This window comes from Budorcas taxicolor, chromosome X (assembly GCF_023091745.1).
Source record: "Budorcas taxicolor isolate Tak-1 chromosome X, Takin1.1, whole genome shotgun sequence".
Taxonomy (NCBI): domain Eukaryota; kingdom Metazoa; phylum Chordata; class Mammalia; order Artiodactyla; family Bovidae; genus Budorcas; species Budorcas taxicolor.
This window is the reverse complement of record NC_068935.1, coordinates 133955400-133971024: the sequence shown is the minus strand read 5'-3', so window position 1 is coordinate 133971024 and position 15625 is coordinate 133955400. Positions and strand designations below refer to the sequence as shown.

Below are 15625 nucleotides of genomic sequence, written 5' to 3'. Positions count from 1 at the left end.
TGCACCTTATCTTTAGTCAAGAATGTTTACTCTTAAAACAGAAGACTAGGATGACAGAGTTCCCCACCCACGTCACTCCCACAAAACACCCCACACTTCAGGACTCGCAGCCTTTAAATTGCTTGCAAAATGCCAGGACAGTTTAAAATTATTAACTGCCAATACAGAAAAGACTAGGAAATACGAGAAACTCGTGTTTCCTCGGATCAGCCTGCCCCCTCACCTCCCCACAGTTGGCAGATCATTTTTCTGGAGGCACAGGTCTTGGCACGAGAGAACCTAGCTTCTCTGTTCAACATTCTCCGTGCCCCCAGGGCCACCAGCAAAGGTGAGCGATCATTCTGGCCTTTTCAACTTAGCTTGGAGGGAATGAGTGGTCTGAAAACGTCAGCAAGTTGAATTTTTAAACAGTTCACTTTACTCTGCAACCTGCAACTGCGTCTGACAGCAGCGAGAAACCCACTGCTTTGGATAAAGCCTCAAAACTCGGTAAAACCACAGAGAAAAGAAAGCTAGTGCTCATAAAAGGCTGCCTCTTTCCATGTGGTGAAGCAGGTGTTTCCAGATGATGTTGTTGAGAGTTTCCCTTTTAATGAGATGGCAACTTACCACAAAGGAGGGAAATTCTCAAATGCCATGAAAACAAGCAATTTGAAAATACTAATTCTAAAGTGCCTCCCTATTTCCCAAGGTCTGCATCACTGAACTCCTACATGCTTACCTCCCACTTCATTAGCACTGCTTACAACACTACAGTCACATATATAAATCATAAGAAAACTTCCAATATCCTTTTAGGAGGATGAAAACGTATCCAAAGTATCCAAACGTATCCAGTTTTCCAAAGTTATTTTTAATTCATTCTTTAAAACCCAATCAATAGGAGTGGTTGGACTGTGGACTGGTTAGTATCTAGGTTGCCTAAGATGTCTCTTTTTCCCACCCAGGGACCACCCTGACCTATGTAGATGAGGGTGGAGACAGAGAGATATTCATTCAGTCACCAAGTAATACGGATTACATACTATGCGTCACATACACATTACTATTCTGGGGTAGAGAACAGCAACCTAATTAAAGACTGGAAGAGTTTCAAAAGTTAGGCTATAGTGCAAATATAAAATATTGCATTTTCTTGTTTTTACATTAAGAGCAATGGGCATTCTGTGACATTTAGAAATCAACTAGACCACATTAGCAGTGATAAGTGATGCTGATAGCATGTTACAATGTGATGAAAAGGGCACTTCACCTCCTTGGTATCTTCCCCCAAACCCATCATCCCAATCTAATCGTGAAAAAACAAGAGATAAACCTAATGTCTTAGTCCATTTGGGCGGCTCTAATAACATACCACAGACTGGGTGGGTTATAAACAGCAGACATTTATTCTTCACAGGTCTGTGGGCTAGAAGTCCCAGATCAGGCTCCCACCATGGCCGGGTGTGACCACCCTCTTTTGAGCTGGAGACTTCTTGTATCCTTACCTGGTGGAAGGGGCTAGGGAACTCCGTGGGGGCCTCTTCAATAAGGGCACTAATCCAATCATGAGAATTATACCACCACATTGGAGATTAGGATACGCATGTTGGGAAGACAAAAGCATTAAGACTGTGGCAGCTAAAATGAGTGACATTCTGTAAACACCTGATCAGTACTCCTCAAAACAGGGAATATTTTGGAGAGGAAAGCGAAGACAAAGAAACTCACAGCCCAGGGGAGCCTAAAGAGACCTGATGACTAAATACAATGCAGTACTTTGGACGGGATCCTGGAACAGAAAGAAGGCATTTGTGAAAAAAGCTAGAGCAATCCAAATAAAGCCTGTAGTTTAGTTAATAGTAATGTACTGATGTTGCTTTCTTACTTTGACAGAAGTGCCATGGCAATGTAAGACATCGACATTAGAGGAAACCAGGTAAAGGGTGTAGAGGATCACTCTGTACGTATTTTGAAACTTGTTAATCTAAAATGATTCCCCTCAGTTATTAAAAAAAACCCAAAACATGGACTTCCCTGGTGGTCCAGTGGTTCAAAATCTGCCTGCCAATGCAAGGGACATAGGTTCGATCCCTTGTCCAGAAAGATTTCCCATGCTGAGGGGCAAGTAGGCCCGTGTGCTACAATTACCCTTGAGACAAAACAAGAGAAGCCACAGAAAATGAAGAGTCCCCACTCCAAGATTGGATAGTAGCCCCCACTCCCTGAAACTAGAGAAAGAATGCCACAGCAATGAAGACCCAGCACAGGCAAAAATACAATAAATAAATTAGAAAACAAACAAACAAAACCCAAACAAGAACAATAAATCAGAGCACATTCATTTTACACTGTGACCAGAGAAGGAAAAATAAGATGGAGAAAATACCCGTCCAAGAAGGACAGAAACCAGGGGCGGGGACATGTGAGGAGCAACAGACAAAGAAATAGACAGGTTGGCTCCAGGAGTGTGTTAAGAGCTGCAGTTTCTTCTTATGTGGCTCCCCGTTATTCTCTTAAGCTATAGGTAACGGAGAAAAGGATAGTTCCTTTAAAGAACTGAGAGATTTGATGCAGTTTTGAAACATTTTAGCATACGGAGAAACTTCTCTGCCTTTATTTTCAAATATTAGGTCTTTTTTTCTATGAGATTCTCAAGAATCTGCAGGTGTGTCAAGATAACTTTGGTTTACCAAGTTTTTCAGGAACCTTGAAGAGTGGTGGTGGTTTAGTTGCTCACTCGTGTCCGACTCTTGTGACCCCATGGATTGTATCCCGCCAGGCTTCTCTGTCCATGGGATTCTCCAGGCAAGAATACTGGAGTGGGTAGCCATTTCCTTCTCCAGAGTATCTTTCTGACCCAGGAATCAAACTCGGGTCTCCAGCATTGCAGGCATATTCTTTATTGACTGAGCTATGAGGGAAGACCCTTGGGCTTCACAGTTGCACACATGAACTCTTTGGGGTTCTTTAGAAGAGTCACCCCAGTGTTTCACAGTGGTTTCCTGGACCATCTAACCCCACAGATCATCTGAACTAATGCACAGTAAGAATTTCTGCAGACCATTGTGTACTTGCTTACACTTTGCATGGTATTTTCTAAAAATGACTTGAAACAGTAGCAACTATAAGTGAGGATAGTCTTGACTAGGTTAAAATGTGAGCTGTTAACAGCCAATCAAAAGCATTTGATTAGTATGTTTTCTCTGTGTGTGTATGCTCAGTCGTGTTCAACTCTTTGCGACCCCATGGACTGTAGCCCATCAGGCTCCCCTGTCTACAGAATTTTCCAGGCAAGAATACAAGAGCACATGGTCATTTCCTACTCCAGGGAATTTTCCCAACCCAGGGATTGAACTCGCATCTCTTGTGATTCCTGCATTGGCAAGCGGATTCATTACCACCGTGCCACCTGGAAACCAGGTCCAAATATGTATTTCATGGATGGGATACTCACATCTAGCTCTCCAAATCTTTTACTGAGGTTGACTGGAGAATCCACATACATACTGCTTGAAAGAAATCTCTATCTCGAAACTGATTGAGATTTTGGTAAGGGGAGCCATGCTGAAACTGGGAGAAGAGGGAGATAGAGCTGGGAAGACATCTCAGGGGACTGCATATTTCATCTTGAATTAATTTTATATCATAAATGTGAAGTTCTTGTAAGCTTGGATTTAAAATTTAATTCGGCAAATTACATAAACTCTTTAGCAAGAGCCAAAGCTCTAAGGTACCCATTTATATTTGTTTTCTTTTTCCCCTGAAACAGCATACCAAATCTGAATCTGATTAAGTTTGCTGAATTTGTTATCAGTGCTAGGAACTATGTATTCTGTACAGAAAATTAACTTCACTTAGAAATGCATGTTTTGGTAGTTTTACTCCTAAAAAATGCTGATTAGAAAGGCAATAAATCCTGGGAGAGGCCAAACTTCATTTTTCCCGATAATGAAAACAGGGCTGGATTTTGAGGATGAAGACACATGATGGCTGTACATTAAATTTGCTGTCAATAAGGGATGCTCTGGTTTTTCTCTGCTGAGCCCAGCATGTGGTACTTAGTATATATCTAGCTTTCTTCTTACGTATCCACCTATCTAGCTAGCTATCTTTGTATGAATCTATCTCAAAGTTTCTCAGCACTGTGTGTGTGTGTGTGCTTAGTTGCTCAGTTGTGCCCAGCTCTTTGTGACCCCATGGACTATAGTTCACTAGGCTCCTCAGCACTACTGACATTTTAATCAGACAATTCTGTGTGCATGTATATGTAGGGGGCTGTCCTATGCATTGTGACAGCCAAGTATGTGTTCGGATATTGCCAAATATTCTCAAATGGTCGGGACAGAATCTCTCTCACTAAGTATCCCTATCTCTATGTATCTACATACCTATAAAAGAAATGAATGAACAAATTTTATAGTAAAACATACAGGCTTCAACCTGACATGATCAACAGAGAAGGTGAGAAAGATTAGTAGGATTTATCACATATCATACATAGTATATACCTATTATAGTGAATGTGTGTTCAGTTCAGTTCAGTTCAGTCGCTCAGTCATGTCCGACTCTTTGTGACCCCATGAATCGCCGCACGCCAGGCTTCCCTGTCCATCACCAACTCCTGGAGTTCACTCAAACTCATGTCCATCGAGTTGGTGATGCTATCCAGCAATCTCATGCTCTGTCATCCCCTTCTCCTTCTGCCCCCAATCCCTTCCAGCATCAGAGTCATTTTCCAATGAGTCAACTCTTTGCATGAGGTGGCCAAAGTATTGGAGTTTCAGCTTTAGCATCAGTCCTTCCAATGAACACCCAGGACTGATCTCCTTTAGAATGGACTGGTTGGATCTCCTTGCAGTCCAAGGGACTCTCAAGAGTCTTCTCCAACACCACAGTTCAAAAGCATCAATTCTTCGGTGCTCAGCTTTCTTCACAATCCAACTCTCACATCCATACATGACCACTGGAAAAACCATAGCCTTGACTAGACAGACCTTTGTTGGCAAAGTAATGTCTCTGCTTTTGAATATACTATCTAGGTTGGTCATAACTTTCCTTCCAAGGAGTAAGTGTCTTTTAATTTCATGGCTGCTATCACCATCTGCAGTGATTTTGGAGCCCAGAAAAACTGTTTCCACTGTTTCCCCATCTATTTGCCATGAAGTGATGGGACTGGATGTCATGATCTTAGTTTTCTGAATGTTGAGCTTTAAGCCAACTTTTTCACTATCCTCTTTCACTCTCCTCAAGAGGCTTTTTAGCTCCTCTTCACTTTCTGCCATAAGGGTGGTGTCATCTGCATATCTGAGGTTATTGATATGTCTCCCGGCAATCTTGATTCCAGCTTGTGCTTCTTCTAGCCCAGCATTTCTCATGATGTACTCTGCATATAAGTTAAATAAGCAGGGTGACAATATACAGCCTTGATGTACTCCTTTCCCTATTTGGAACCAGTCTGCTGTTCCATGTCCAGTTCTAACTGTTGCTTCCTGACCTGCATATAGGTTTCTCAAGAGGCAGGTCAGGTGGTCTGGTATTCCCATCTCTTTCAGAATTTTCCACAGTGTACTGTGATCCACAAAGTCAAAGGCTTTGGCATAGTCAATCAAGCAGAGATAGATGTTTTTCTGGAATTCTCTTGCTTTTTCCATGATCCAGCGGATGTTGGCAATCTGATCTCTGGTTCTTCTGCCTTTTCTAAAACCAGCTTGAACATCTGGAAGTTCATGGTTCACCTATTGCTGAAGCCTGACTTGGAGAATTTTGAGCATTACTTTAATAGCATGTGAGATGAGTTCAATTGTGCAGCAGTTTGAGTATTCTTTAGCATTGCCTTTCTTTGGGATTGGAATGAAAACTGACCTTTTCCAGTCCTGTGGCCATTGCTGAGTTTTCCAAATTTGCTGGCATATTGAGTGAAGCACTTTCGCAGCATCGTCTTCCAGGATTTGAAATAGCTCAACTGGAATTCCATCACCTCCACTAGCTTTGTTCGTAGTGATGCTTCCTAAGGCCCACTTGACTTCACATCCCAGGATGTCTGGCTCTAGGTGAGTGATCACACCATCGTGATTATCTTGGTCATGAAGCTCTTTTTTGTACAGTTTGTCTGTGTATTCTTGCCACCTCTTCTTAATATCTTCTGCTTCTGTTAGGTCCATACCATTTCTGTCCTTTATCTAGCCCATCTTTGCATTAAATTTTACCTTGGTATCTCTAATTTTCTTGATGAGATCTCTAGTCTTTCCCATTCTGTTGTTTTCCTCTATTTCTTTACATTGTGTCCAACCTTGCAACCCCATGGACTGAAGCCTGCCAGGCTCCTCTGTCCATAGGATTCTCTAGGCAAGAATACTGGAGTGGGTTGCCATTTCCTTCTCCAGGAGACCTTCCTATTCCAGGGATGAAACCTGGGTCTCATGCATTGCAGGTGGATTCTTTACCACTGTGCCACGTGGGAAATCCTATTATAATAAACTAGAAGACTATGTAATGAATGAAAGATAACATTTTGGGATTCCCCAATGATTCCATACCCTATGCCTTCTACCTACTACTCTTCTGCATACGAGATGGCAACACACTTTTTCTGTGCCCACAATATTCAGATATAGCTTAGAACACAGAAGTCAATTGTTTTGCTGAATCAAGTTAGTAAATTCACAGCAGATCATAATAATCTGAAGAACAAAGCTCATTTGACATATAAAAGTAGGCTTTTGAGGGGGAAAATAGTACTTTTTATTTTTAAAGTTTTTCTTTAAATATCAAGAGCCAGAGCTCCAAGTGATTCAGAGGAAAGAAATTTTACAAAGAGGGAGATTTGGTTTCTGAAGGCAAAGAGAGTAATATCCTATTTCCCGTGTAAAAGATGAGGAACAGACAGGTTTACGGGGTACCATGTACCGTTAACCCAGTGGCCTGCACACAGTAGGTACTCAATCATTATCATCTAAAATAAATTGCCACACATTTTTAAAGAATACACAACTGGTATATCACCACTTCATTCTAAACTTTAATCATAAACAAGACCATAATTAGAATAACCTGGATTACTTTCTTTGAATCAAAAGCCCACATTCTGCATTTCCATTATGTGCCAGACTCCTTTACACCACAGCTGAGTAGAACACAGACATTGAACTAGGCAGTAGGCAGATGACCTTGGATATGCCGTTAAAACTCTTTGAGACTCTTTGTTCCCATCATCTGTAAAAAGGGAGAGATAACAATTTCCACCTTTTAGGGTTTCTCTGAGGATGAAATGAGATCAATAAGAGGAAGTGCCTTATTATGAACATCTAATCATTTGCTTAATGCCCCTGGAGACTGGTTTCCATGGCCAAAAGCTTTGAAGGCAGTACCCAAATTAATATGTCTCCTGTGCTTGAATCAAGAATGTATATGTGAATCCTGATGAGAAGAGTAAAATATATTTATACACGATATAAATGTAAGTAAAGTGGCAGCAGTGTATGCCTTACCCTTCAAGGTAATTCTTCCATCCTCAGTTCAGTTCAGTTCAGTCACTCAGTCATGTCCGACTCTTTGCGACCCCATGAATCGCAGCATGCCAGGCCTCCCTGTCCATCATCCACTCCCGGAGTTCACTCAGGCTCACGTCCAATGAGTCGGTGATGCCATCCAGCCATCTCATCCTCTGTCGTCCCCTTCTCCTCCTGCCCCCCAATCCCTCCCAGCATCAGAGTCTTTTCCAATGAGTCAACTCTTCACATGAGGGGGTCAAAGTACTGCAGTTTCAGCTTTAGCATCATTCCTTCCAAAGAAATCCCAGGGCTGACATCCTGTCCCTCTTTAAAGAGAAATAAGATGTATTTGAAATATATGACTCCCTTTTAACTCTGAGCATTGTTTAAGGGCTCCCAGGCCACATAATCCTACGAGGTGGATAGAGTGGAGACCAGTTTCAGTCAAGACTGAACTGTTCGTCCAGGGCTGCCCTGGCTGACCCAGCTTACTGACCCTTGTCTACTTTCCAAAACATGGTGAATTTGACTATTCCATTCTGGGATAGGTGACCACCATTAACTCGACCCCTGAGGTAATGACCTCCATGGTCTCATTCACTCACTTCCTCATTCATTCACTTGTTCCTTCTCTGATGAACTCTATTCAAGTGTCAGTTAAACAGTGACACTCAGTGCTGCAGAAAATCAAAGGATGGTTCAGGAATTCACTGTGTGAATAATATGAATTCACACATACATACACAAATAATACACATGTATGTGACATAAGAAGAGTCCAACTATTAATAATATGTTTCTAAAATTCAATGAGAAAAAGATTACAAATAGAGGCATATGCAAGTCTTTGTTGAAGGGTGTCTAATCTGGTCTTTGAGGCATGGACAGATTTGGGGCTTAAGGAGAGAGTGGCTATATAGGTGTTCATTTTATAGAAATTTGTTAGGCTGAACATATATGCTTAACTTGAAAACATTTCGGCAGACTTTTTAATCATCATGTTTCTAAAGTTTGCACTACATTCTCTGCTCTTCTAACCACTCCACACTATGGTATCTGAAATCTATATTTTAATTAGGCTAACAAAATTATTTTGTCAAACTACTTCTAACAATAATTGGGGTGTACTGATTAAATGGAAAACCAGGAATGGGATTCATCCATCTAAGTCACCTAAAACCCTCAAACCAAGATAATTTTCCCAAAGAAATAGAATCTATAGATTGCTTCACCTTCCTTGACTCAATATTTCCTCTTGTAACATATGGATAAGGTTATTGGTCCCCCTGAGGTGTGTGGCTATTATGGGAGTTACTAGGGCAATTTGTTCAAGTACTTTAATGAGCCCAGTGTATTTGAGATCAGTTCAGGATATCTTTCTTCCATGGGCAGACTGACCAAGGGTTCAGGAACTAGTTCATTCATCACAGCCTAACAGGCCTTAGCAGAATCCACCTAATGGGTAGAAGGTGAACTATTTATCCACAGTCCCTTGGGGGAAATTGATAATTAAATTGGTAAGTGGTTTCATGAGCCAGGGGTGGCTGTGGGAAGGACACAGAAGAGGTGGAGTAAAATATAAGAGAAAGTCCAGCTACCAAGTGAGAAAATGTTTCAGTGGCTGATGGCCTTAGAGGATAAGAGATTAACAATCAGGAGATCCAGGGGTTAAGCCTAAATATGGGGATTTGTATATTTGAGTAATGTTTCAAAATCAACTTATAATAAATGACAAAGACAAAACAGAACTGTTAAAATAAGGATAAAAGAGTCAGAAGAAAATAATGAACAAAAGGAAGCAGCTGGATTAGAAAGCAAGTCAGCAGAGTTATTACAACTGAACACAATTACTAGCTCTAAGACCCTGGGAGCCAAGGAAGAAAGGGGACCAAGACAAATTACATAGATCATGTGATAGAAAGAGACAACCATTTCACCAGCATCAAGACATAGATATTTTATTCAATGGATCTTATGGTAGACAGAATAACACCCCCCAAAGATGTTCATAATTTAATCCCTAGACTTGTGAAAGTTACCTTACATGCCAAAAGGGACTTTGTAGACATTATCAAGTTACGGGTCTTGCAATGGAGAAATTCTCTCAAATTACTGTGGTAGAGCCAGTGTAATCCAAGAGTCCTTATATGGGAAAGAAAGAAGTAGAAGGGGCATAGTTAGAGAAGGAGATGTGGCGATGGCAGCAGAGGTCTCAGTGGCAACATTGCTGGAAAGAAACCAGGACCCAAAGAATGCAGGCAGCCTCTAAAAGCTGGAAAAGCAAAGGAAACATTCTCCTCAGAAAATTCCAGAAAGAATTAGTCCTGCTGAAACCTTGATTTTAGGCTTGTGAGATCCATTTTCAGACTTCTAACCACAAAACTATAAGATAACAAATTTATGGTTTTTTTCAAACCACTAAACTTATGGTAATTTGTTAGAGCAGGAATAGAAAATGAATAGATAGTTTTTATAATGGGCTAAGAGAAAAATCATTAGAATATAACTTTTTACTCACTTCTGTTGGAATTAAAAATAATGAGGCTGAGATATATAACTTTCTGGTGAGGCTGACTATATAAAAGTATAAGTATATAAGTATATACTATATATAAGTATCAAGACTAGAGAATTTGGAGTGGTTTTTAAACAAGGTACATCACAATCTGAGATGATGATGAAAAATTCAGATTTCCAAGTCCTTCTCCAGTCCCGCTAAATGGACTTTGTGGCTAGGACTTGGGACTCAGTATTTTTTTTAAACAAGTATCTATATTAGTTATCTTCTTTGCCAACAAATTACTATGCATTTAGCAGCTCAAAACAACACAAGTTTATTAATTCCCAGTTTTGGTGGGTTAGAAATCTTGTCATGCCTGAGCTGATTCCACTACTTCAGGTTCTCCTAAGGCTGTAATGGATTCACCAGTGGGGGATAGAGCCTCATCTGAAAGTTAGACTGTGGAAGGATCTGCTTCCAAGCTCACCCAGATTCTTGGCCAAGTGCAGTTATTTAACAGCTGTTTGACTAAGGGTCTGGATTCCATGCTGGCCACTGGTTGGAGGCTACCCTCAGTTCCTTTTTGGATAGACCTGTCCAACATGACAGTTTGCCTTCTCAAAGCCAGCCAAAGAGAGAGTTTGCTAGCAAAACAGGGGTTACAATCTTAGTAATTTTATTGTGGAAGTGACAGCCCATCACCTTGCCCATATTCTATTGGTTAGAAGCATGTCACAGGTCTTGCATCCATTCAAGGGAGGGGATCACACAACAGTGAGAAAACCAGAAGGGGATCAGTGAATGGGTGGTGGTGGGGGCCTCTCCTTAGAGTCTTTCCACCATAGCATTCCAATGATTCGTGTGTACAACCAAATGAGGAAAAACACTAGCCAAGGAGAATAAAAGAGGAGAAGGAAACAATGATTTCATTTGGGCCTTTGACAGGAAGCAGACATGAAACAATTCAAGACTGCGGGCTCAGTAGTGTCCTTTCCATAACCAATGGTATGGGTTAGCACAGTGTTTGGGCACTGGAAACAATCATTATCATACTCCCAGGCCTCTCTCTGCTGCCAGCTCAGTTATTTGCTGTCCCTGAGCTGACCTCAACATTTCAGGGTAGCTACCTAAGTGGGAGGCAAAGAGATGAAAGAACAAAGGGGGATAAACTGACATGGTAAGGCGGGGTGGTCACTGAAATTCATGAATTTTGATTATTTTCCCTTTCTTGTCAAAAAAATGTAAAATCTGCCCTGTTACAATATAAGAGAATCCTTTTCACAATGTATGTGACTGATTTTAAATACTAATTAATCCTATTTCAGGCTCCATCACATTTCCTCAAATATGGAAATGAGAGTCTGGCAGAAACACTGGCATGTGCTTGCCAGGCCCTCCTGGGCCCAAAACTAAACATTTCCCAGCCTCTTGCAGTGAAGTGAAGCAAGGGAATGGAGCTGGCCTGTGCCAAGCGGCCTGGCTCCTCAGGCCTCCTGATTGGTCTCGAACCTCTCTCTGCACTCACCTCCTGGCCAGATGCTGAGAACACAGCAAAGGCCTCTGAGACCCTAATAGTGATGGAGCCACTAGAATGAAGGAATGTGGATCCTCAGACAACTACTTCCTTTCTACTGTCATGGGCCACCTGTGCTGGAGTCAAATGCAAGTGAGTCATCAACCATTGTGGGAAGTCCTTGGTTCATTTCATCAGCTGAATTACTTACCTGACTGAAATAGCTGTAGTAGGACAAAGTGACATGCTGGGTATAGAGGGACATGTGTAACAGAATACGTCACAAGGGTGGTGATGGGGGCACACACTCTCTGTGTTCTTCCCTGCTAAACTACAGGTTAGGCTGGATCATGCTACACACTGGTTCTCTCTCTGTGGATCTTGAAGTCCTTTCTCAAGGAGTCTGTATGACAACAGTGGGGCCTCCAATTATGACTCAGACACTGATTCTAAGGGGGCTGATTGCCTGGAACTGACATACTTCCACCCATCCAACTTAAAATGACATGGCTAGAAGCTCCTGCCATCAACTTGGATTCCCAGATGGAGTTCTGTCTCTCCCCAGAGAGAGTTTATTTTTTAAATATAAAGAACTGTTCTTTATTCTGAGGATATTTCTTCTCAACCTTCTTTTATTAATTTTTAAATTTATTTATTTTCAATTGGAGGATAATTGTTTGACAATACTGTGTTGGTTTCTGCCATATATCAACATGAATCAGCCATAGGTATACAAATGTCCCCTCTGTAATGAACCTCTCCTCTATCTGCCACCCCATCTCTGGTTGTCACAGAGTACTGGGTTGTATGAGCTCCATGCATCATACAGCAAATTCCCACTAGCTATCTATTTTACTTATGGTAATGTATATGTTTGCATACTCCTCGCTCAATTTGTCCCACTCTCTCCACCTCTCACTGTGTCCACAAGTCTGTTCTCTCTGTCTGAGCCTCCACTGCTGCCCTGGAAATAGGTTCATCAGTACCATCTTTCTAGATTCCATATATATGTGTTCATACATGATATTTGTTTTTCTCTTTCTGACTTACTTCACTCCGTACAATAGGCTCTAGGCTCATCCACCTCATTAGAACTAACTAAAATGCATTCCTTTTTATAGCTGAGTAATATTCCATTGTATATATGTACCACAACTTTCTTATTCATTCGTCGATGGGCTTCTTGGTTGGTTCCATGTCCTAGCTATTGTAAATAGTGCTGCAGTGAACACTGGGGTACACACGTCTTTTTCAACCACAGTTTCCTCTGGGTATATGCCCAGTAGTGGGATTGTTGGGTCATGTGGTAGATTCATTCCTAGTTTTTTTTTTAAGGAATCTCCATACTGTTCTCCGTGGTGGCTGTATCAATTTTCATTCCCACCAACAATGCAAATAATGCCAGTTTGGTCCAAGCAGAGGTTGGCTACACCCTTTGCACACCATGAAGTGGAAAGCTCGCTTCCACCTGAAGGTTCAGTGATGGCTCGGGCCCACTGTCATCTCTACATTAACATACTAACTTGTGCCATTAAGATACTAGCCTGTCTTGTGTCAAAATCTACGACTTGCATTTTTTTTTTAAAAGAAAAAGAATGCTGAAGTCATTAAGTTGCAAAGATCTTGATTTGCAATCATGCAGTACTTGGAGGAAGCAACTATTGGAAAATACTTTACTTTCCATTGAGGTTTTTAGACAGTGATAATCATGATCATGGTCATAGCAACTCCTATGATAATGTCATTTGTGTAAGGCCTTTGTGCTCAGCATATCATGTTTTGTACAGTTTTATTTAAACTTCTGAAATAAAGTATTGGTATTATATTGCCATGTGCTGATAAGAAAAGTGACTTTCAGAGAAGTTACCACACAGCTAATATGTAGGAGGAGGCAAATCTAATTTCAAAGGTGACATTATTAACTCTGTGTGTGCATGTATAATGAATAGATTTTACAATGAATAGACTATATACATACACACATACAGATATGCAGTGAATATTTCAATCACATATGTATTTATGTGTATACGTGTAATGAATAGACTTTAAACCATATTTATATGTATGTGTGTATACATGTATGTATTTAATAGAATTTAAACCTACTGGCTGGGCGTCGGCCAGGCAGTTGGCATCGGCTGAGTCGGCGTGTCAGGGGCTGAGCACCGGCTATGGAGCACGAGGTCCAGCGGGTTCGCGGGGCTTTCAGCTCTAGCCGCTCTCACCCCTTGACGTTCCGGCGGCGGCAGCTCGAGGCCCTGCGCTCGATGGTGCAGGAGCGTGAGAAGGACATCCTGGCGGCCATTGGTGGAGACCTGAGCAAGAGCGAATTCATCGCATACAGTCAAGAAGTCATTTCTGTGCTTGGAGAAATTGATCTCATGCTGGAGAAGCTTCCGGAATGGGCTGCTGCTAAACCAGCTCAGAGGAACCTGTTCACCATGCTGGACGAGGCCTACATCCAGCCAGAGCCCTGGGGGGTTGTACTGATTATTGGAGCTTGGAGCTACCCCTTTGTCCTCACCATCCAGTCCCTGATAGGAGTCATTGCTGCAGGAAATGCTGTAATTATCAAGCCTTCCGAAGTAAGTGAGAATACAGCCAAGCTCTTGGCTAAGCCCCTCCCTCAGTACTTGGACCAGGACCTATACGCCGTAGTCAATGGTGGCGTCGAGGAGACCACGGAGCTTCTGAAGCAGCAATTTGACCACATTCTCTACACGGGAAACACAGCTGTTGGAAAAATCGTTATGCAGGCTGCTGCTAAGCATCTGACTCCTGTGACCCTTGAACTGGGAGGGAAGAGCCCATGCTATGCGGACCGAGACTGTGACTTGGACGTCGCCTGCCGATGCATCACCTGGGGCAAGTTCATGAACTGCGGTCAGACCTGCATCGCCCCCGACTACGTGCTCTATGAGCCGTCCCTCCAGGACCTGATCATGCGGAAGGTGCAGGAGGCCGTGAAGGAATTTTATGGAGAAAATGTAAAAGAATCTCCTGACTACAAGAGGATCGTCAATCTTCGTCATTTTAAGAGGATACAGAGTCTGCTGGAAGGACAGAAGATAGGTTTTGGTGGGGAGATGGATGAGGCCACACGCTACATAGCCCCAACAATACTCACTGATGTGGATCCTCACACCAAGGTGATGCAGGAAGAAATTTTTGGACCAATTCTTCCAATAGTGCCTGTGAAGAATGCAGATGAAGCCATACAGTTCATAAATGAATGCGAAAAGCCCCTGGCTTTCTACGTGTTTTCTCACAACAGTAAGCTCATCAAGCGGATGATCGATGGGATGTGACACCAGCGGCGGTGTCACAGGCAATGAAGTCATCATGTATTTCATGCTCAGCTCTCTGCCCTTCAGAGGCGTGGGGTCCAGCGGGATGGGAGCTTATCACGGAAAACACAGTTTCGATACTTTTCCCTATCAACATCCCTGTTTATTAAAAACTCTCAAACAGGAAGGCGCGAACCAACTCCGGTACCCTCCCAACAGCCAGTCGAAGGTGGACTGGGCGAAACTTTTCTTATTGAAGCGGTTCAACCAAGGGAGACTCGGCCTCCTGCTACTCACTCTCCTGGGCATCCTGGCCGCTGTGCTCATCAAGGCCGGATACTGCTGATGGACCCCAGCCACCTCCTCATCATCTCTGCTGAATTATTATTCTGCTCAGGGGCTAACCAACCAATCATTTTAAAATCGTACCAGAACTTTTTAAGAAGATATGCAAACGCACCATCCTCGCCATTCACCATTAATAAAACTCACTGCTTCAGCCAAAGTCCCCCACTTACCTCTCTCCCTCTGGCCCCCTAGGACTGAGCATGCTCACTTGGAGAACTTGCATTCCTAGACCTCTGGGCAGGGACAAGGAGGGCACTGGGTGAACCCACATTCCCAGACCTGCTCAGTGACTCTTTACCAGGGACATGCGGCTTGCCACCCCCACCCCCACCTTCAGGCAGCACCCTCTGAAGCCTTCCAGAGACTGCCCTGCACGTTTCCAGGTCTCAGTCTAGAGAGGTGAGGCGAGATCTCTCAGTGTCCTCGGGGTTTGGGGCACTAGAACTGGGGGGGGGGGGTCCCTGTCCCCAATTCTGGGACCAGAAGACAGCTCCAGGAGGCA

The 15625-nt window shown here is 42.6% G+C and overlaps 1 protein-coding gene across 1 annotated transcript; it reads left to right on the top strand.

Annotated features, from left to right (window-relative positions):
* Positions 1–13659: 13659 nt before the first annotated feature.
* LOC128069672 (aldehyde dehydrogenase family 3 member A2-like) lies at positions 13660–15121 on the top strand. Its single transcript, XM_052662785.1, is given in 2 exon segments — positions 13660–14793; positions 14795–15121. Coding segments are annotated over 2 exon segments (1461 nt in total).
* Positions 15122–15625: the final 504 nt, after the last annotated feature.